The 23,719-nt window shown below is 37.2% G+C and overlaps 1 protein-coding gene across 1 annotated transcript in view; it reads left to right on the forward strand.

The window, feature by feature from the left end:
* LOC140154534 (uncharacterized) overlaps positions 1-19,035 on the forward strand; it is a 94,538-nt gene extending 75,503 nt beyond the window's left edge. Inside the window, 9 exon segments of the mRNA XM_072177104.1 lie at positions 2,613-2,732; positions 4,153-4,377; positions 10,259-10,418; positions 12,191-12,407; positions 12,410-13,256; positions 13,259-14,063; positions 15,641-15,826; positions 16,725-16,759; positions 18,889-19,035. Of these exon segments, the coding sequence (XP_072033205.1) occupies positions 2,613-2,732; positions 4,153-4,377; positions 10,259-10,418; positions 12,191-12,407; positions 12,410-13,256; positions 13,259-14,063; positions 15,641-15,826; positions 16,725-16,759; positions 18,889-19,035 (2,742 nt within the window).
* Positions 19,036-23,719: the final 4,684 nt, after the last annotated feature.

Below are 23,719 nucleotides of genomic sequence, written 5' to 3' on the forward strand. Positions count from 1 at the left end.
GGTCGATACTTGATAGTATGACAAAGAATGCCTGACAAAGCTCATCCAGATCTTGCAATTGAGGTCTTTGATAATTTCTTGTCACTAGCCTATAATTGTCACAATGAAGTCCTAAAATAATGCAGACACATGGCACACAGTGTGTCTTTTTAAACTGATCAATGCCCATCCATGTGACAATTCCATTTGTGCAATGGTGTCTCTGTGTAGAGATACATTCAGGTCCTGATGGGACCAAGCTCAAGCCATTTTAAAAAGCCTGTACTATTTAGCATGCTGGCCTGTATGGAAAGGACAAATAAAAAGAAAGAGAATTGAAGAAAAAGAAATCAAGGAAATTTCAGGATTTCACAAATGCTTGTTTCTGGAGATTAACCTTTCAAAGAAAATGCAAAAATCTGAAGTTAATCTACTTTGTTTTTAAAGCTGATTAATTCATTAATTAATAGAGACCTACACAGGTTCCCATTTAGTTATGTCATTGATCTTTTATGCAATTTCATTCAAACAAGAACTACATGTAATAGGTCATAGTATTGAAAATAAATCTAGATATATGTTTTATATATTTTTATTTGCATATTTTGCATACATTTTCATAATTTCCTTCCACTTTTTAGCTTACATAAGATTTAAGTTTTGACAAAAGTCAAAACATCAAGTGATCAGCGTGGAGTGTAAATTAAATTTATTTTACAAATATGACAAGAAATTATAATCTATATGTGGTGTGATCAAGCAAAATCAGTCTGAAGGCGGTCATGTACAGATGTACATTCCCGGGGGCCACTCAAATATGACATTGTATGCATGCGTGACCAAATTTTTTCAAACACCCCTAAACGAGTTTTACCCTACCAGCAAATTTAGCCCCTTAATAAGGTAATTTAGTGTAGAATTTACCCCTAATGAGGTTTTGGCTGGTGAAAATGCAACAAATGTACCCTTTTGGGACTCATAATTTACCAAAAATTTGAAAAGGTACCCTAAACAAGTTGTCCAGTTTCAGAAAACTACCCTTATTCTTGAAAATCACTGTTTTTAGACCCTAACGCGTCACGCAGCGTAACTTGCTTTGCATAAAAAAACACCCCCTTTTACTTGTTTTTTTGGTCACGCATGCGTACAGACCATTTATGTGAGTGATCCCCCCGGGTGTACATTGTATAGTTTCAGTTTCTTATTGGATTGTAACAGGCATTTGCAAAGCTAAATTTTGCAAAAAACCCATTGAAATTGGACAACCAGTTCAGAAGGTATGAGCAGTTAAAGAGTTTCAAAAACAATAAGAAACAAAAAAGGAAATATTCCTTTGTTTGGTTATATCTTAAAATCAATTTTTCCGACTTCCGACTGATTTTGCTTGATCGCATCACATATTTGTATGGAAACATCATTTCCATGACAGAGAAGTAATATTATACCGTTCACATTTTGCCGCCCACGAGTTTCAAAATTGATTTCATAACCAATTCTAGTACAAACAGCTAACCTATTTATACAAGGGCATGATTTCTATTAATTACATATGTGTTTTGTTATACTAATACGGCACTTCCTGAAAGAAAGGATTTGTAACAAAAAGTTAGATTTGATTACATTTTGGTTTTGCCAATTTTCCAAGAAATTTGGGTCTTGAAATTAAATTGCGGTAAAATCTGTTGTTAGTGATGGGACTCAATGACATACATGGGAGTACAAAAAGAAACAAATTTTAATAAAAATGTAATTTTTTTTTGCTTTTTCTCCCATGCCAATCACAATTTCACAATTAGACCATTGATTGCACTTTGGCATTGGAATGAAATCATAGAGCTCTATTCCCAACGTTCCCATCATAATAATACTAGGACTTGTGTATTCTGCCCTATCACAACAAATAACAGATTAAGGTTAAACATACAGTCATAGAGCTCTATTCCCAACGTTCCCATCATAATAATACTAGGACTTGTGTATTCTGCCCTATCACGACAAATAACAGATTAAGGTTAAATGCACAGTATTCAGTGGAAAAAGTGGTAATTTCAAGCACAATTTTCTCATATTCAGAACTCTCTCAGTGAACAGACATCATTATCAGGTAAAGGTTGAATAGTCCCTCGTCTTATATGTCACCATATCCCAAGTGGCTAACATGTTCTTGGGTGTTTAACTACAAACAGTGACATGGCAGGGGGGGAATGAATAATCAAAACTTTTCAATTCAACTTTGTTTCCATAACCAAAAAACAGACAAAATACTTAATTAAATACATTACTAAAAAGAAAGATGAATATTATTGAAATGATTATGGAGGGAATGATCAAAAAGGCCAATAAGGCCAGCATTGATCACCCTATATGGATAGTGTATTTAATAATCCAATACATTGTATTTTTCCATATGGGTTTTTTCTTGTTGTGAGTGACGGTTCTCCACAGCAATATTTGATTCTCAGATTAACTTTTTCGCTCAAATGACTAGCTTTGTTCTTCTCCATGTTTATCGCTGCAGCAAATTTTTGCCACAGTGAAAAACATAGTGACAACATTGATTTTTGCGTGTGTGGTAAAACATCCTACTACATGTATATGCTGACCTTCTATCATTCTCTAATCTTTTACTGTAGGTATTATCAAAAGAGGACACTCTCAATCTGAAGAGCTGGGGGAATAGTTCCACATCTTTGTGTCCTTTGGTGGTACGACAAGATGGGAGAATAGAAGACACAGGATATAAAACCTTACAGGTATGTTGACTCACTCAGCATGGGTGTCAACTGCTGACAACAATTTTCAAAAACTTAAGAATTTTACATTTTCATGATTGTAAATAATAAATAAATAAATTTTGGATTTATAAAGCGCCTTTCTCCAGATCTTAGAGGACTCAAAGCGCTGTAATTTCGCTGCAATTGTGAATCATCACAATCAGATCGCATCAACTAGGTTGCTGCCCGAGCAGCGCACACCTATCCGCATTTAGATTGTAACATACACCAATTATCTGTGCAGCTCCCCAAATTCTATTGGGTGAAGGAAGTTTTTGATAACCAAACAACTAATCACAGATTTTTGCGATACAGGAGGAAACCGGAGATCCCGGAGAAAACCTGTGAGAGCGAGCATGGAATCGGGATAAACCAAGTGCACATGAGTCCTTGTGCCGCACTGGGGCTCGAACCCGGGACCTCAGTGGTGCAAGGCGAGGGAACTACCGCTGCGCCAACTCGCCCCCCACAATTTGATTGTATTTGGAATCAGCATGAAATATACATTAAAATGAGTACAAACAAGACTGGTATTGGTTCAGAGGCTCCTGGGATAGCTCTTGATATTTTGAAAAAATATCTCAAAACTGGGACGGACTTTTTTATGTTGAAGCCTATGGCTAGCATACGGAGCATTAACCCTGCAGCCCATGTCTGCACCCAATACATTAGTGTGGCTTCGGTTTTGTATGTTAAAAACACATTATAAACAATATCCACTGTTTGGGGTGAAGCCGGGGGCACTCAACTTCAGAAATGACGGGTATGTGCCTACCTGTGTCCTAAAGTAGGGGCTTATCAGTACAAATCATTGTTTTAAAAAAGGGGTGGTCATTGGGTACAAACAAAATGAAAAGGGGTCGTTGGGTATAATATTTTATAATGGGGGGTCAATATAATTTGAAACTTTCTGGCATTTTGATGATACAATTCTAGAAAAAAGGGGATCATTGCGGCACATCCCTGTATGGTCATTTGCACTGAGTGTCCACCTGGGGTCCGCAGTAAGGGAATAAGTACTCTGGTTAAAGTGGTATATCAGTGTTCATGTTTGCTGATGGTTACACATCTTGAATTGTGTGTCGTGAAGCTAAGGTGTGTGGGGGTGCATCAGTGTTTGTCTGCTATATGAGGACACACACAAGAAGTTTCACTTTACTGTAAACAAGCTGCAGTAGGTCGCAATTGCATGCCACATGCATTTTGGAGATACGTTGTGCATTAAAAATACCGACCGCAGTTGGTAGGCATATTGCGTACTATGTATAATACACACACAAAACATCATTTTGGTCGTCGATGTTGGGAATTAATTGTCGATACTGAGGTCCTCATTTTGTGTTCTCAGTATGCAATATTATTTTGCTTAACCTTTGTATACCATCCTTTCTCAATACAGGTTGATTTTGCCAATCGCTACATCGGTGGCGGTGTTCTAAGCGCAGGACGGGTGCAAGAAGAGATACGATTCTGCACATGTCCAGAGTTGATAGTATCCATGTTGTTTATGGAGAGAATGGAGGATAACGAGGCCATATTGATTCGAGGGTTTGAGCAGTTTTCAGAGTATGCTGGCTACGCTAGCAAATTCCAATATGTCGGCGACTTCAGAGATAACTGCAAGGTGATTATATCTTGAATTAACAAAGTTTTCACTTTTGAAAAGGTACAGTACAAGAATGGAGCACGGTTGCAGAGCAGAACAGGCTCCGACTCACAATCGGAAGGTTGTGGGTTCAAGCCTCGGTGACGCCATAGTGTTCTGTCCTTTAGTAAAGCACTTTATTTTGATTACTACTCTCCACCCAGGTGTATAAATTGGTATCAGCATTCTTAAATGGCGATCCCACCACAGCAATATTTCATATTTGAGTCTGTCCTAATCACTATCGAAAGAGAGATGGACACTCTGTCCTGTAAAAAATGCAGGTTTGACTCTTTTATCCTTTTTTTACGGTACAAGATATCCACTTTTTTCGTGGATATATAGTGAAACATATACCATAAAACTAATACCCCTTTATTTGTGTGTGTTAGCTTTTGATTAGTCTTTCCAAATTATGTTGATCTTAAAATTTTAACCTTAAAACACTAAATTTAGTCCTAAACCCTATTCCTATACCCTTATCTTTTATAAAAACTGTAAAACACAGAGTAAAAATCTGGAGTAAGTTATGCCCAAAGAGAGAAAAAAAAGCTTGTCTTACTTGTATGGCTTTATAGATGGTTGTGGAAAATGTGTCTATTGTGAGTCCATTTGCCGAGAGATATGCCGTTGCCTAGCGATGTTTTTTTTTTTTTTTTTCAATTTCATGCATGACTACCAGTGTCTCATGAAATACACATGAAGTGTGCAACATGACAGTTATGTGAAAAGAGATTTAGCTGTCTGGATAGCATCCAAATACAATAATGATCTAATTAGAAGGTATTATATTATAAATTTGACTTGCAAATTAGCAACAAATCAATGTTGCTCATCGCAAACATTTGACTATCTGTCAAGTTTAAGTCGGTATTTGCACTCATATATTGAGACAAATTAAACTGACACACAAGAAAGAAATAGTATGGGTCCTATAAAGGAGATCCCAAGGCTTGATGTAAGGGGTGTCAGTTCCGCTCTATGTGCATGATTTTTTTGACAGGGGGAAATGCCCAAAACTTTTGTTGTGATACATTATTGTCCTTAACTCAAAAACCACAAGACATATGGAAATATAAATATATGCAGTTTTTGGCTTCCTTGGCCCATTTCCTATAAGATCAATGTATCGATATTAAAAAAGTACACTGTAGTTTTTAGTTAAATGGCTAAATTTGGAACAATATGGCTCCTACCATTCCACTTACTTTAAATGAAGCAGATTTCTTTTTTCATATGAAACTATTTTGTTTGTCTAAATGGCGGCTGTTTGTTTTTTTTTCTTTTTTTCTTTTTGTCATGCCTAAGGCAATTTCAAATACAGCTTTTAAAAAAAATATACATAATCATGTAAAGCTCACAAATGCAAAATCAGAATCAATTGGAATTTCGGGAATTCACTTTTTTTGTGGATATATAGTGAAACATATACAATAAAACTAAATACCCCTTTAATACTTAATTTGTTCTAGATAGTACACACTGTGTGTTTTTTCCATTTTAATTTACTATAAGTAAATGACCTAATCAATTATTGACATATAAATAATCAATAATTAAATCACTGAATAAATTATGATTTTAGCATTGCAGAAGACATTTGTGAAGTTTGGTAGAATGAAAATACACATAACTATTGATATTGTATCCATGTGGATAGACTGACATTATTCCAGGGTCCACCTGTTGGTAAATAATGACAAAAAGACAGCTGATAAATATGAAGTCACTTGATAGAGACAGGATATGGTTGCAAACACTAACAATCATGTGAAAAATTACACATGTCATTTATGGAAGGGGCTAGCATAAGGGCTAGTTTGTGTAGCAAGTTATGAAACTTTAACAATACTTGATAGAATTTTTTTGATAATAATTTTTAAAAATATCTCACATTTGTCACCTTGTGAAAATTCCATTTTTTAATTCTTGCATCACAATTAGAACTTTTAATTGGCTTTCATTTTACGTAAATGTAGTCAAAATTTGACAAATGAAACTCCAATTATAATAGTTGTAAATTACTGGCATGTGACAGTTGTAATGCATACAGGGTGAATCTAAATAAAGTATACAGGTCAAAATTGATAGCTGAAACAACATCTTGTCCTCCACAACTGTAAAATCACTGGTGTGTGACCATTAAGGACTCTGTAGCTATTTTAGCAAGCCATGTAAAAATACAGTTGCACAAAGTCAATTCAAATAACATGAAAATCACAGTGTCAGTTTCACCACTTTCTTTACAGTAATTGACAAAATGCCTTGCAAGTGGAATGGTCTCTAAGATCTCCTGATCTTAAACCTCTGGATTTCTTCTTGTGGCTATCTGAAATGGGAGGTTTTCACAAGTCCTCCTGCAGACTTTGATGAACTGCAGAGACACATAATTGCACAAGTTGATATGATATCCCCAGGCAGGACATCTCCCATAAGATGTGGTGTGAATGCCATGTTGAGGAGAGCTGATATTTGCATACAGAAAAATGGTGGCCATGCCCTAAGCTGGTGGCCATGTAGAAGACTATGACTGTCAATTACTGTAAAGTGATTACATATTTGATTTTCCAAGTTGCTTTAATTGACTTTGCGCAACTGCAATTTTACTCAGTTCACAAAAATAGCCACCGAGTCCTTATTAATGGTCATACACCAGTTATTTTACAGTTATGGGAGACCAAGATGTTGATTCAGCTATCAACTATAGCATTTTGACCAAATACCTCATACTTTTTTAATCTACTGGCATTTTTCAAACTGTATACTTTATTTTGATACACCCTGTATAAGTTAACTGTTTTTCATACAAAATGGAGTGTGCAGTTCTTGATTAAATGGAAAACTACTTTCCAGTAAAAGCATGGTTTGCCCTATTGCATCTATGAATATTTTATGTGATAGTTTGAAGCCTCCACGTGACTTTTTTGAGCAGTAGGTATTGATGTAACATTCATCATGAATTGTGCATGAGTAAATATGCGACACGCTCAATAGAAATCTGATTTGATGGAAGTAACATGCATGCCAGCATCTTTGTTGAAATGTAACAATCTGATTATAGTGAGGGGTAATTCTTGTAAAGCCTTGATGTATTCTGACATTCTGATTCTTTGGTTGCTCTAAAATTGATTATTTCATGTGGAAACACACTTGTGCCCTGATGTACATATTATTAGAGCAGTTTGCGGGTTAAAAAAGAGAAAGATATCAAATAGATGGGAGAATTTTCTAAGAGGCAGAAATTTCAACAAATAAAATAAAAGATCAGGCAAAAAAAGTGTTTTTGCCTGGCTTACAGATGGATCTGTTGGTTGCTAACTTTTTTTTTACCTTTTTTTTAAAGTCAAATTGTAATACTTTTGCATTATTTGAAATTAAGGACCAAAAACATGTGTATTTAATTTTATGGTACTTTTTGCATATAGCAAACTCGTATAGCCTATGGTCCAAATTTTGAATGCTTATTCTTGTGCCAAGTCTTTGAATTTTGTGACTGCAGTTATAAGAAATCATTCAATAGTGCATGTGTTGGGCCCATTTTCCCTCAAATTGCAAAAATATTAAGATATGACCTTTATTGGCAGTTAGAACTAAAGGATTCAGATTTAGCTATGATTCATTTGGCAAAACAAGAAAATAATTATAATCCAAAAAAAAAAGTATTTCTGTATTTTTCTGGAACACCATTGAGTGAAATAGTATTAACTGCAGTAATGTACTGAAGATAAATGCAGTGCAATATAAAACCTGGTGCAAAATGACTTAACACATATTGGACATTACGCTAACACCTTATAATCTCCCTGAAGAATTGTTAGCACCTGTAATATTCTTACCTTTAAGAGGCATCCAGCATTGATTAATGCGGGTGGGGCAACATATCAGTGTCGTTCTGCCTTAAAGGCCTATTCAGTGATCCCAGTTTAAAAAAAGTGATCAATTAAAAAAATTGTGCATAAATTGCCTAAAATTGAAGGATAAGTCATTAAAATTATCATTAGTTATTTTTTAATGAAATATTTGGCAAAAACAAGGAAAGCAGCAATATTGACAAAGTTGAAGCCCCATTCAAATATGTGTAGCTTTTTTGAGTAGCGGCAAGTAATTACCAAGTAGCCCAATTGTGCACTTAAGGTTTTTGCATCCTTCATGTAAGAGAACACAAAATTTAGTATGATTTAGATTTCAATGAGGGATTATGAGCTTTATTCTGTAATCTTTTATTAATTATCTTAGTTTTATTAATCGTCTTACACCAAGAATAAGCCCTTACTTTGCTCTAAATATAGACCAAATTTGTTTTTCTTCTTAATTTACCTTTAATAATTTATCAATATTTTGTTCTCTTGTGTGTGTCTTATTACTTTGTTTCACTGCACATTGTATGGCAGAGTATAATAAAAAGGCAGATATATGTTTGAAATGTGGACATAAATCTCTATTTTACTTGTTTAACTGTCTTCACGTGGGGATCAACTGCAGACGACAAGTTAAAAAAAAATCAAAATTCAAAAATGTCAGAATTGTACATTTTCAACACCATATTTGGAATCAGCATAAAAATGTATTAAACTGAGTACCAACAAGCCTGCCTAGTGCTTAGTATTGGTTCAGTGGTTCCTTAGGTAGCTCTTGATATTTTGAGAAAATATTTCAAAACTTGGGACTTTTAATGTTGAAGCCTATGGCTAGCATGGAGAGCAAAAAATGTCACACCATTTAGTGAAATGTTGGCATACATGTTGCTTTGCATCCAGTTTATTGAATGATATATTTTCCATCTTATATTACCCTCACATTTTCAAGGTCCAAGATAGAAAAGATAAGTAAAATACTGCTCCTGATTCCCCGGAGGAACTGTGACATTTTCGTGTGAAAATGGTAGTCTTTGACACAGACTTTGTTGCGCTTGGTCCATGTTTGGAGAGGGTTGTCATCAGTATTGTTAGCACTATTACAGAACTAAATTTGACAAATTAAGTAAACTATTTTGTTTTGGTAGCTGAAAAACAGATCAATCCTTATCCTTTACTGCAGCCTAAGTTTTATTGTTGTATGCTATAAAAAATCACCTCTAAAGGCTTGTGTAAAGACTAATTGAGTCTGCATTCTGAGTTTGGGCAAAGATGCCTCATGATATTGTTATAATAGTCAGGGCTTCAAGCTGTCCTAGATTTCTTATTTTTCCTATATTTTACAACTCTTCCTATATTTTTCAACTCTTCCTATATTTTCCTATATTTTGTCCAGATTTAAGAAATCAGCACATTTCTTTCACTTGTAAAATGGCAAGTTTCCAGTTGTCAGACATTTTTGTCAAGTCAGCAGGTAGCTTTTATTGGCCTCTATTTTTTGACTAGTATATTATTTATAAACACATCATGCAAAAATAAAAGAATCTATGGGACTCCTCTCCCCCTTAACAGTATACATAACATGTTCCACCGTATTCGTCTCTTTGCTGTTCTGTATTTGTCCTATATTAGAAAAGCCCAATGAAAAAACACATGTTTTGAGGAGTTTTTTAGCACAATTTCACCCAGAATTGTACCTTCGTTTCAACTGATTTTTGTCAGCATCTTGGTGCCGAGTTTAGCTACACTTCTCGACTAAGATCTGTCCAATAAAGTATCATTTTTCCCTTTTTGTTGTTTTTGATACTTGAGAATGGAGTATCACGTTTGGCTGTGAGAGGCGAGCATCCCATTCGGATGTGAAAAAAGACCCTTTTCTGCTTGTTTTTTTTTTTTGTAGTCTGGTAATATACAACTTGAAATATATGTGCCTCCCCCGTGATAGCACTTATCTGTTAGTCAGATTCACTAATACTCACATAACATGCTTTGATTTCTTTGTCTAGGTTAACAAGTATGGTAATCTGGACTCATCAACAGTAGCAATAGATGCAACCCCAGCCAATGGTCGTGAGGATCAGTATCAAAAGCACTGTCTCTCCAGGGAACTCAATAAAGCTTATGTGGGATTTAGACAGCTGCATAACAAGAAACCAACAAACTCAGGTACTTACTGCCATGATAATGTTTATTTGTCTCTTTGTTTGTTTCTTTGTTGGTTGGTTGGTTTCAGTGGCATAGCCTGGACTTTTTCAGAAGGGGGAGCAAGGCAACTTTCAAGGGAAAATGGCAAAAATGGTCAAAAATGAGCCTAAAAAGGCTTAAAAGTTTAAATATCAGGGCGGTCAGTATCCCATGGGGAAAGAGGGGGCATGCGCACAACTTCTCACAGGGGGAAGCTACCCTTTCCTTGGCTACGCCACTAGCTGGCTTGAAATCAAAGCAAAAAGCAAGTAAACAATAAACATTTCTATATCATACTTTGCACTTTGCACATCACAATGGGCAAAGTCAATGGCTATTCAGTTGTAATCCATCCACTCCATATGGAAGACATGACCTTAATCTCCTACACAGGAGCATGCATTTCAAATTGGGTTACGTGAATGGGTAACTACATTTGAACTCTACACTCCCTGTGTGCAAGATTATGGTCATGTCTTATCGTATCGGTGTGTTATTCAGGGTATCCGTCATTGTGCCTGTTAAACATTGTTGTAAATCTCGCCTCACATTAATTACAGTTCAAATGCAACTGCAATCAAACTAAGCCAGTCATACCCTCAAAACTTCAGTTGAACAGCACCTTAGCAACAATATCTTTAGAATCAAACTGTATAGACTCTCATTCATCTGGGTATGTTGAAATTCAGATTTAATTTAAATCTGGTCAACCAGACATTCCTATTTTTGACTGACGAACCGATGTTGTGACCGAAACCAGCTGGGTTGTGATACAACCGTGGAAATAGATTGCTCCTTACTGTGTCTGTTTATCGTAAACAGACACACACGGACCAGTACTTACAATTTGGTTCTAATCACCCGCTCATTCAGAAACTCGGCATGGTTAATACCCTGTTCCATAGAGCTGAGTCGATCATCACCAAAGACTCTGACAAGATCGCGGAACACCAACGTCTTCACAAAGCTCTGGGTAACTGCGGTTACCAGGACTGGGCCATAAACAAAGTTTTGAACAAGGATATCGCTTAGCCCACCGCCACAAGCACAAATTGGACGGGGAAACAATGAGCATTACCATCCCATACCACAGCGACTTTTCTGAGAAACTCAAAAGAATTTATCGCGACCACAGGATCACCACTCACTTTTAAGCCGACAAATACTATCCGCCAGTCCTTAGTACATCCCAAGGGCAAACAGCCCAAGGGAAGGATTAGTGGAGTGGTCTACAGGTACGCTGTTCTAGAGAGCAAGACTGTCAGGACTCCTACATAGGAGAAACCGCCCAACCTTTTCATAATCGCATGCAACAACATCGCAGATCCAGCTCAAGTTGTAACGACTCAGCAGTTTTTCTACATCTGATAGCCAGCGGACACCATTTTGACACCAAGGATGTCCAAATTTTAGATCGGGAGCAGCGTTGGTTTGAGCGTGGTGTGAAAGAGGCCATCTGGGTGAGGGCGGTGCAACCTTCCCTCAACCGTGGAGGAGGCGTCGGGCCAAACCCTCTCACGGCTGGAACAGGATCATAAAGGACATTCCTCGCCGATTGTCATCTATACTGGAAGTGTCCAGTACTCAAGGTCATTTGCATCACAACCCAGTTGAAGACTGAAGGTTTCAGTCGCCATGTCGGTTCGTCCGTCCCAGATGTACATTAAATCTTAATATCATTAGAGTTATGCATAAGCTGTTTAGGTGAGCAACTTTGATTTAACTCTCTTATTCCCATGTTATTTCTTACTCAGGTGATGCATCACCCACAGCACTAGACTCATACAGTACCTCGCTGAGTAAAGCCATTACCAATGTCGCAGTACAAGATGCAAAGACCAAATCAAAGAAAGAAGATGAACATGAGCATAAGAATGCTGCTGGAAAAATTGCTGATAACATAGTACCTGAAATCATGACCAACGCTGTGTGTGATGATAAGACTGGGGTTCGATCTTACCAAGTGTGAGTGAGCACACAACAAATGGGGTGGATTTAGCAGAGGAGAATGGTGATACTAAAGTAGACTTGGATACCATGGCAACACACTGGGCTCATGGGATACTTGAGGAAGTGATTGGTATAGATAGATTGGTAAGCCCAGAAAGAGTGAATTGTAAAGTCTGCAAATGCCGAGGGTCAAGAAAGTCTACTCCTAAAAGCGATAGAATTCCAACTACAACTAGCGAGGACTCCCTTCACAGGTATGAAAGCTCATCAACTCAGCGCAGCACCGAGTCACGCAGCAGCCGTGATTCTTTAGAAGATTACAGCGTGATATCTTCGTTGTCATGGAAATCAGATAGTTTTGTCAAGGTAGAATTTGAGAGTGACATGGATTCAACTAGCGGATCACAATCAAGTAAAACTACATTTTCGGTGGACGGTATGGCCAGACAAATAATAGATGATGCTTATATTAAGCTCTATGGGGCTGTACCATTACAGCGAAAAGGTATTGATGTGGGTGAACGTCACGTCACATGGTGCGCATCAACCTCAGAAAGATGGCTTTATAAAAGTCAATGTTCCCACCATTCCATCGGAGGATCAGCCGTGGACTCCTCCGCCATCTCCATCTTCACGGATACTGGTTCATCACCACGATTGGATGATTCAGCATCGCGATTGGAGATGTGCAGCGAAAGATTGCGTGCAAGTATCTCAAGCGCCGATTCATCTAACACTGGAGCAGACTCAGCTCCGCTATCAGTTCAAGATATTCAGATCCGTGAATGTGCCGAGGAAGTTGTAGCTCGTACATTATCCGAGTCAGTGAGAGTGTTAGGTGGAAGCTTAACAACTTCTAGTAGCTCAACGAGTTCTCGCGAAGCAGCTCTCGCACTAGTTCCATACCCTGTAGCTCCGGCTCAAAGCGTTCTAGTCTTGATACTTTCACAGAGGACCTTCTCAAAATAGCAAATATAGATCCCCTTGGAAAGAGGCCTAGTCGTACCGAAGAAAGTCTTGCCTTTTTCGCCGAAGAGATGCAGCGTAGAATAGAAGATGAAGATAAGCACCAGGAACGACGAACATCAGAACTGGCTGATTTTGCTGAAGAGTTATCTAAAAGTAGCATATCTGGTAGAGGCAGTAGCTCCGAAGCAGATTCCCATCATTACACCAGACCAGTTGATTTGTACGCAGATAGGCAAGCTACAGTAGTCATATGCGATGCTTTTGTCCATATTTATGGTCGGCCATGGTCAAGGGCGCTTTCTTCGGATCAGGGTACAAGCGAATCGGAAGCCTTACAATCTGATTTAGATTCTGAAGCATTACCTGGTATAAATATTGTAGGGACTACTACATATAGGAATTCAAACCAGAGATCAACAGATCATGGGATGAGTGAAGCAGATCTTATATCTATGGCAACCAATTTGTCCAATATAATTATTGAATCAGCTCTAAGGGTATACCAGGAACAACTCAGGCAGCAACAGTACCACCGGGAGCAGCACAGTCCATGGCAAGTAAGCTCTGTGCAGTCAGACACTAGTACAGTAGACAGAGGTACAAACACAGGACAGTATGCTAGTCTTCATCATTATGCTGCTGGCACAGCATCTAGTGTGGTGAAGGATTCTCTAGGTACAGTCTGTGACGGAGACCAGTGTATTCAAGGTGAGTTTACAAGAAAACTTTTATATTTCATGTTGTCATATATGGATGGTTTGAAATGCCTTTTAGAACTTCACAAAATTTTAAAAAGTGCATTTCTTTAGATCAGAAAATATGAGTCTGTTAACCATTGTTAATTGCCTTTCAAATTTGTTATGGAGAGGTGTGTTGTGGAAAGATTACCTAAAACATGTCCAATGTATTGCACCTTATCCATACATATCAGGATTGAGCCAGCGTGTCATGTCCTGACCTGTGCGATAGACCTACATATAGAAGTCTTGTTCATGATTTGTGAATTCTTACTGTTGAAGCATCGATCTCATGAATTTGAGATCCTATAGAAAATTTATTTAATTTGTGTACATCATGGAACATACTCTTTTGCATGGCTGTGCGTAGCACATATGGAGGTGTAGAGTAGCGTTGTACGCTCGTGTATTAGCATGATTAGTCACAGCGTAGTTGAATGTTCCACGATGTACACAAATTAAATAATTGTCTTTTGCTTAAAAAGTTACCTTTTTCAGAGTCTTGGTTAGCAGCGACGTAGCTTGCGACACCATCACGGCGTCTTCATTCAGCGTAGTGTTTACAATCCTCCGGTCACATGACCACCCGATGGGTGGTCAAGTGTCAACAGATCATTGTAGATGGCGGGCAGGTCGTATCCGGCGTCCCTGTTGAGTGTAGGTTTTAGTGTCTTTATCTCGATGGCTTCCTGATCTTTCTGTTCCAGAACCGATCCTCCCTGCCGATGACTTCCCGTCGTCCATGCTGATGTCATGTTTATGATCAGCTTTGTGGTCACCGACTGCTGTTCGGGGTGGTGGTTCTAGTATGTTCTTTGAACCGGTGCCAAGATTTCTACTTGTCTCGCCAACATAAGTGTTCTCACATTCGGGGCAGCTGATTCTGTAAATTACACCACATTTGTTGGTGTTAGGGGTCTTGTCCTTCGGGTGTACTAAACAAGTAGAGACAAGTAGAAATCTTGGCACCCGGTTCAAAGAACATACTAGAACCACCACCCCCCGAACAGCAGTCGGTGACCACAAAGCTGATCATAAACATGACATCAGCATGGACGACGTGGAAGTCATCGGCAGGGAGGATCGGTTCTGGAACAGAAAGATCAGGGAAGCCATCGAGATAAAGACACTAAAACCTACACTCAACAGGGACGCGGATACGACCTGCCCGCCATCTACAATGATCTGCTGACACTTGACCACCCATCGGGTGGTCATGTGACCGGAGGATTGTAAACACTACGCTGAATGAAGACGCCGGATGGGTCGCAAGCTACGTCGCTGCTAACCAAGACTCTGAAAAAGGTAACTTTTTAAGCAAATGTCAAGAATGACAGAGTCCAATATCAGTATCCATGCTGCTAAATAATTGTCCTATACGAAAACTGTTCAAATGTTGTTTTACAATGACAAACGGTGTCAAAATATTAATTGTAAAAATTGTGCTGAATTTGATTCATATTTGCATACATCTCATGTTATAATTCATTACTAATAATTGCATAGCACATGCAGTATTCAAATATATCTTTTCACACCATATCACAGGTGCAACATTAGACCATAGCAACCAACATGGCTGCCACCGAGTGAAGCCCGTAGCAACAGGAAACTGGGGATGCGGTGCTTTTGGTGGTGACCCACAACTCAAGTCATTGATTCAATGGTTGGCAGCATCGGAAGCAGGGTGTCCAGCTATGTATTACTATACATTTGGGAATAAAAGTCATGCAGGCAAGTAATATTGGGTCATTCCATTCAAATTCCACACTACCCCTGCAAGATTTAACTAAAGTCTTCCACAGCGGGAGTATGAGTTATGAATACAATAGACAATTGGGTAGCTTCCGTTTGAAATACTCACTCTGGTTGTGTAAGATATGGGTGAAGCCATAACACAGGGGGGAGTATGGGTTTCAAAATCATTAACCCTGACCAATTACATTTGAAAAACATACTCCGTCTATGGGATAGTGTGGATTTTAAATGGAATAGCCCATTACACCTCTTACATATTCATAAGCTAATGGTGCCATTTGATTGATCAATCACATATGATACAACAAAAATAGAATCAGCTACTAGCCGGTCTACGCAAATAGACTGTTCACCAGTTAATATATTCAAGTACTGAGTACTTCCCTACAATCTCAATCCCAGCATCAAAGTTTGGGGCCAGAAATAAATTGCATGTCAGACCTCTATTTAACCCAATATTTTCACAGTTCAACAGTTTACTACATTTTGCAATAGTATTCTGTCAATCAAATTCTGTATGACCCTGGTTAATAGTGTGTAAAAGCCTGCGTAAAAGGAGGGTCAATTCATCTGGTGCCGATTGGAGAAAGGTAATCGCAGAAAATGGCGAGAAATTACGTACTTTTACAAGGCAAAAAGCAACTTTTCTAGGCATTGTTGACATGGTGCCTTCAGGAAAGAAAGTTTCCATGTGAAGACCTTACTTTTGAGATAGTTTGTATATTTGAAGGTGCAAAATTAACCTTAAGGTGCCCTGTTTAACCGGAGCATTCAGCAACTCATCATCCGTCACTTGTAAACAAACTCTGTCCGAATTTGATTGACATACAACGTCAGACACAAACTAGACTTTTTAATTCTGTCTTTGATACAGAACTTGATTTTGGAATGTTGTATCAATTAAGAATGGTAAGTTACCATGTATTTACTTGGATTAAGATAAATGAATAATTGGCATCATGAGCTCATAAATATGTAAGAGTTATAATAAAACAAATATTACATGGGTTGTGTCTATCTAATAAGTCAAACTATTATCCTTTGGCTACGAGGCCCATAGCCAGTATCTTGGGAAAAGTAGTTTGACCTATTTCTCCTCTAACCATGAAGTATTTATATAATGTTAAATTGAAATAATACACACAAAATAACATAAATTAATGAAAACACAAAGTTGTTAGATAAGATGTGCTCAACTTTTCCAGTTTTGTATTTCAAAAGAAATGTAAGAACAAACTATTAGTGATTACAACTAAAATATCCAACATTGGACTGAAAAGTTAAGATCACAGTTTTCTTGTCTGAAGAAAGTAGAGCTGATTTGGTCATTCCATTTAAAATCCCTGTGGAATATTTAGCTTCAGTCTCTCACAGAGGGAGTATGATTAAAATCCCTGTGGAATATTTAGCTTCAGTCTCTCACAGAGGGAGTATGATTAAAATCCCTGTGGAATATTTAGCTTCAGTCTCTCACAGAGGGAGTATGATTAAAATCCCCTGTGGAATATTTAGCTTCAGTCTCTCACAGAGGGAGTATGATTAAAATCCCCTGTGGAATATTTAGCTTCAGTCTCTCACAGAGGAGTATGATTAAAATCCCTGTGGAATATTTAGCTTCAGTCTCTCACAGAGGGAGTATGATTAAAATCCCCTGTGGAATATTTAGCTTCAGTCTCTCACAGAGGGAGTATGATTAAAATCCCCTGTGGAATATTTAGCTTCAGTCTCTCACAGAGGGAGTATGATTAAAATCCCTGTGGAATATTTAGCTTCAGTCTCTCACAGAGGGAGTATGATTAAAATCCCTGTGGAATATTTAGCTTCAGTCTCTCACAGAGGGAGTATGATTAAAATCCCCTGTGGAATATTTAGCTTCAGTCTCTCACAGAGGGAGTATGATTAAAATCCCCTGTGGAATATTTAGCTTCAGTCTCTCACAGAGGGAGTATGATTAAAATCCCCTGTGGAATATTTAGCTTCAGTCTCTCACAGAGGAGTATGATTAAAATCCCCTGTGGAATATTTAGCTTCAGTCTCTCACAGAGGGAGTATGATTAAAATCCCCTGTGGAATATTTAGCTTCAGTCTCTCACAGAGGGAGTATGATTAAAATCCCCTGTGGAATATTTAGCTTCAGTCTCTCACAGAGGGAGTATGATTAAAATCCCTGTGGAATATTTAGCTTCAGTCTCTCACAGAGGGAGTATGATTAAAATCCCCTGTGGAATATTTAGCTTCAGTCTCTCACAGAGGGAGTATGATTAAAATCCCCTGTGGAATATTTAGCTTCAGTCTCTCACAGAGGGAGTATGATTAAAATCCCCTGTGGAATATTTAGCTTCAGTCTCTCACAGAGGGAGTATGATTAAAATCCCCTGTGTCATATTTAGCTTCAGTCTCTCACAGAGGGAGTATGATTAAAATCCCCTGTGGAATATTTAGCTTCAGTCTCTCACAGAGGAGTATGATTAAAATCCCCTGTGGAATATTTAGCTTCAGTCTCTCACAGAGGGAGTATGATTAAAATCCCCTGTGGAATATTTAGCTTCAGTCTCTCACAGAGGGAGTATGATTATAATCCCCTGTGGAATATTTAGCTACAGTCTCTCACAGAGGGAGTATGATTAAAATCCCCTGTGGAATATTTAGCTTCAGTCTCTCACAGAGGGAGTATGATTAAAATCCCCTGTGGAATATTTAGCTTCAGTCTCTCACAGAGGGAGTATGATTAAAATCCCCTGTGGAATATTTAGCTTCAGTCTCTCACAGAGGGAGTAGGAGTTTGAATACAATAGACAATATTGTAACTTCCATTTGAAATACTCACTCCAGTTGTGGAAGATATATAAATGAAGCCATAATACAGGGGACTATAGGTTTCAAAATGATTAACCCTGGCCATATGGAAGATATTTCCAAAAAAGGGGTAATGTAGATTTCAACTGGAGTAGCCCAGTGCAAGTGAAGATTGTCAGTTTGCAAAGTTTGCTGATGTATCCTCAGTTTCATGGTATTTGTATTTTTTTTTTATTATTTAGTTGGCAGAAGTTGCTGAGACAGTGAAGATTCGAGACTGGAAAGTTGGAGATCTAGCCCAGGCCATACTTAATTATAGTCAATCTTTGAACAACCAATCATCATTTGCTGCTGAAAGTGTATTTGGACACATTCTTCACTTGCTGTAGAGATGGGATTTAGTTCATTTCTTCACTCACAAAAACTAACTATCAAAATAAAGACCTGTCCCTCTGTCCAACAACATGGCTGCCATTTCAATTGTATACCCATGGACTAAAGAGATAAACCAAACAATGTCTCAGCATCACGCTATAATGAGGGCCGATCATTCCTGGCAGTGCGACAAACAAAACCACTATGTACGTACCGCATACTTTTACAATCTTACGCGTAAACGCGAAGACACACAATGCTCTAACACGATATCGCGAATGCGCGCATAACGCTAAGCGTGATTGGTAGACCCGCACGATCGGCCCTCATGAATATGCGAGAATTCACAGCATACAATGCATGGGGACTTTGACTGTTGGAAAATAGTCTGTATTAGTCTGTGGTTATACTGCTCTGTTTGGTTTATTTGATAGGGTCTATAATGAGCTGAACAAAGTATACAGGGATTCAACCTGGGAGAGGTGTAGTGAGAGGCAGGTCAGGCAACTATTCCATACATTAGGGATTCTCCATAGGCTGCCCACAGGTCAGATCTTGTCCACCTTGAACAGCTCAGAAATGTACATTTAACAAAACAAGGCTCACAAACACAGATCTTTGACTTGAGTTTGGCCCTCCGTGGCCCTCAAGCAAATATGACCGAGAACCCCTGACCTTCATCCTCCATTATTCCTTTCTAAAAAACATCTTTATGGCTACTTAGACAAATAGTCTTTGTCTTTGAACAAACAAGTATCAAACATCTCTTGCATTCAGCACTTCTTTTCCAGTGAATTTGTGAGACCTTGTTGATTGCTTTATCATGTTCATTAGCTGGTTGATGTTGTGAGCTGTTATGTAGTGTTTCTAGATTTTAAAAAAAAAAAAAAATTGAGCACTTGACTGTCTGTACGCTACACCCTGCACACAAGAATTGACATTTGCCAGATGCAGTCTTGTATTCACCCACTGATAAGTGTTGCATATTGCCTTCAAAATCTGAATCTGAAAATTGAATTTCAGAATTTGTTGTAATTACATGTCCAAAATAATATGTGACACGTGAAAGAAATGTTCTTTAACCCCATTGGTACTACTGCCTTTGTAACAGTATTCTAATTAGTTAATTACATGCTATAATCATCTGAGTGATCAATAAAAAGCTTAATACTCTTCAGTCCTAATGACTATTCTTACTATATCTCTGATTGGCTTAATACATGATATAGCCCTCTTTATAACCAATCGAAATCGTTCTTAGAGGCTGATAATTTGGCTAGTAGTGCTCATGTGGTTAACTGGATTTACACATTGCTGCGGAAGGGGGATTGTTTGCAAATGTACGTGAAAAGTATTCATTTACAAACTTGCACTCTTTGCCATGGCTATCATGTACCTCAATATATTGTTCTCAATTATATTTAGTTATATAACTCATACAAAGATTCTTGTCATTTGATTGTCCAATTACTAGTGATTACTTTTGCTACTTTTGGTGTCAGCTGCAAAAAGACTATTGAATCTGTGCATATACAATTTTCCCTTGCACTCACATAAAGCTACCATGTGGCAACGCTGACAAATGTGAGCATACAGTGTGCGGTGACCTGAGACGTTTACATGCTGTATATGCGCGAGTTATCACTTTGTACTTCAGAGTGGACAAACTGTAGGCATCGGTGTTGCCTCCAAAATTAATATAGTTGATATATTTTTAATTTATTTTGTTTCCCCTGTGATTTATTGAATTAAATGAAAGAAAAGAACCTATGAGTTATATCAAACAAATATTGAATGTTTTTATTTGTTCAATGAGAAAAATATTTTTCTTGAGTAAGAATATTTGGTGAAATATTCCTACCATTGTACTCATAAAAATTCAATATTTGTATACTATTCAATTGTATTATGAATTCATCTTAACTATTGTATACCTTGAACATAATTGTATTGTTTATTTTTAACTTTTATTTTTAAACATGTAACCTCATTTTGACAGGACTATTTGTGATATGTTACATCAAAGGTACCTTATGTCAAAAGAATATTTCTAAGAAAAAAATATTTTTTACGAACTAAGATTTTTAAAGGAATTGGTATGGTTTTAAGCTTAATTTATTCTTTTTAAAGTATTTTTAAAACATATTCTGTAAGGTACCTATCATTGTAACACATCACATTTGTTGACCTGTGTACAGGGTGCTCAAAAGAAGACCAACTCAAACGAAATGGCCAGTTTTATAAGTGGTGCCAAAAGTATTGATAGAAAAAATGCCATTTTGCCAAATACTTTGATCAGTCACAAGAAGGTGAGCTCCTTATGATTGTGGTTGATAGCAATATCCGAAATATTGAATAATTTTGAATCTATGTTAAACTCATCCCACCCCCTCATTACTTTCATCATATGTGTGACCAGCTCCAACAAATTCTGGAACAAGTCACCAGACATGTTTTTGAGTTATTGGCCTTTAAAGATGACATTACCAAATCCAAAATCAAATTTTGGAATTCTTAATTTCATAGTATTTGACTCTGGAACTAAGTGGACTTTCAAATCCTTGAAAGTATGAATTAAAAAGATCTTTATTTAGTCAATAATTAACAGTAGTTGAACTATGACAATCCCTATTCAATACTGTGTAAGGCAGGAAGCTAATTGGCCCATTACTCAGAATTGCAATTTGGCAAAAACGTCAAGGTATCATTTACAAAATTATCCATATCTTGAAAAGTATTGATGTTATTGATATAAGTTTGGTATCATTTGAAAGTTTACTGTCTGGTGCTTACATTTCTATTCAAATCATGAAATGTCAAAACTAAAAAATATTGTCACGTGTTCCTATGTAATAGCATGGTAATATTCAGTATTATGCGGACTTGGATGTCGACCTTTTCCCATGATACATCACGATTACATCGCAAACCGCTAATGGCGCCCTTATTGTGAATAGTGAGAATTGGGCTACCAAATTGCGGATTTGGCAACCCTGCGCTCTTTGGTGCTGATCAAAGTATAAATATGGAGGATTTGGGGCACCTCATCTGCAAGAGCTGCCTGATGTTATATTTGTAGATATGTACAATGCAGAGATTGTTTATATGGCAGCTATTACAGACAGGTCTTTAATATTATTTCCTTAAACCCTTAAATTGTAGGCATATGTGACGTGATCAAGCAAAATCAGTTGCAAGTCTGAAATATTGATTTTGAGATATAGTTGAACAAAGAAAGTATTTCCTTTTGTTTTGGAAACTCTTTAAAGGAAGGTGACCTGATATATTTAGAAAATCAAATTCTTTAAAACTTACATATAACATAAAATGTCATCCCTTTCAAGCACTCATGCAAAAAGAACATGTAAATGTTGTTTGTAAATGTGACATTTATACAGCGTGATATTGGTAGTCCCCGCTGGCTACGCTACTGGTTTTTATTAATGATAATAATCATGATCATGTAATATATTGATTTCAAGTGAAAGGCCCTATTTTTCTCATAAACATATTGAAATTAGAAGTTCCAACTCAGTGTATTTCCAAAGATATCATACAAAAAACTGCCTAATTAGTCTCAAATGTGGTATACCACATTTGAGACTTTTCGACAGTTTTTTGATGATATCTTCGGAAATATACCGAATTGGAACACCCAATTTCAATATGTTTATGAGAAAAATATGAGCTTTCAGCTGATACCAAAATCAGCATTTTGATGAGGTAAAGTGGGGGATGAGGTTGTCAATCATGTTACCTCATATCTTTTGAACGAGTTGTCCAAATTCAATGGGATATTCTGCACAATGTAGCTTTGCAAATTGCTGTTTACAATCCTATAAGAAACTATAAGAAATTGAATATGTCCAACTTCGGACTGATTTTGCTTGATCATACCACATATGATTACAGAAGTGGGGTATTAGATGAGCTGTACTTGTACATGTATAACAATTATTTCTTATTATGTTGGTATTTTATCTAATTGTAGATATAACTTATATTCTTACTTGCCTCCAGTATGCTGCAACAAGCATATACTCACCAAAAACATTGCATTGTTATTATATATATTTACTTAAAGACTGTTTATTGGAATAGCATGTAACCCACCAGTACACTGTAATATTTACAATTATATTGTTTATGTATTTAACATTGTAAAAGAGTGTATAATCTTGTATGATGGGACTCAAAAGTACTGGAAAAATTACAAACGACCAAATGTTTGCATGTATTTTAGATCATATATTGAATGTAGGGTAAATTTAGGTTTATACAAATTCTATGTATAAAGTGATCAACATTGAGGGCAGGCAGGCTTATATGAGGAGAATAAGATGGGTAAGATGGGCACATCATTACTGAGCACTTCAAGACTTACTTTGGAAATATGCAGTAATGATGTTCGCTAACGATGCGCACATCAACACGACGTCAAATGACGATATATGGGTTCATATGCAAAGACTTATGGGATATATCGAAAAGATAAATCTTGGTACCTCACATTAACCCCGGCCTTGAGATCAACCTTTCTAACAGCATTTCTGATTGGTTTGTTACAAGATATATTCATCGTAAGTGACCAATTATAATGCAGCTTCTAAATATTTAAGCTCAATCCTCTTCAGTCCTACCACCACTCTTACCATGTTGCTGATTGGCTCAGTAAATCATAATATTTAGTTTTCTTGT

The sequence above is a fragment of the Amphiura filiformis genome, chromosome 6 (genome assembly GCF_039555335.1).
Source record: "Amphiura filiformis chromosome 6, Afil_fr2py, whole genome shotgun sequence".
In the NCBI taxonomy this organism is placed as follows: domain Eukaryota; kingdom Metazoa; phylum Echinodermata; class Ophiuroidea; order Amphilepidida; family Amphiuridae; genus Amphiura; species Amphiura filiformis.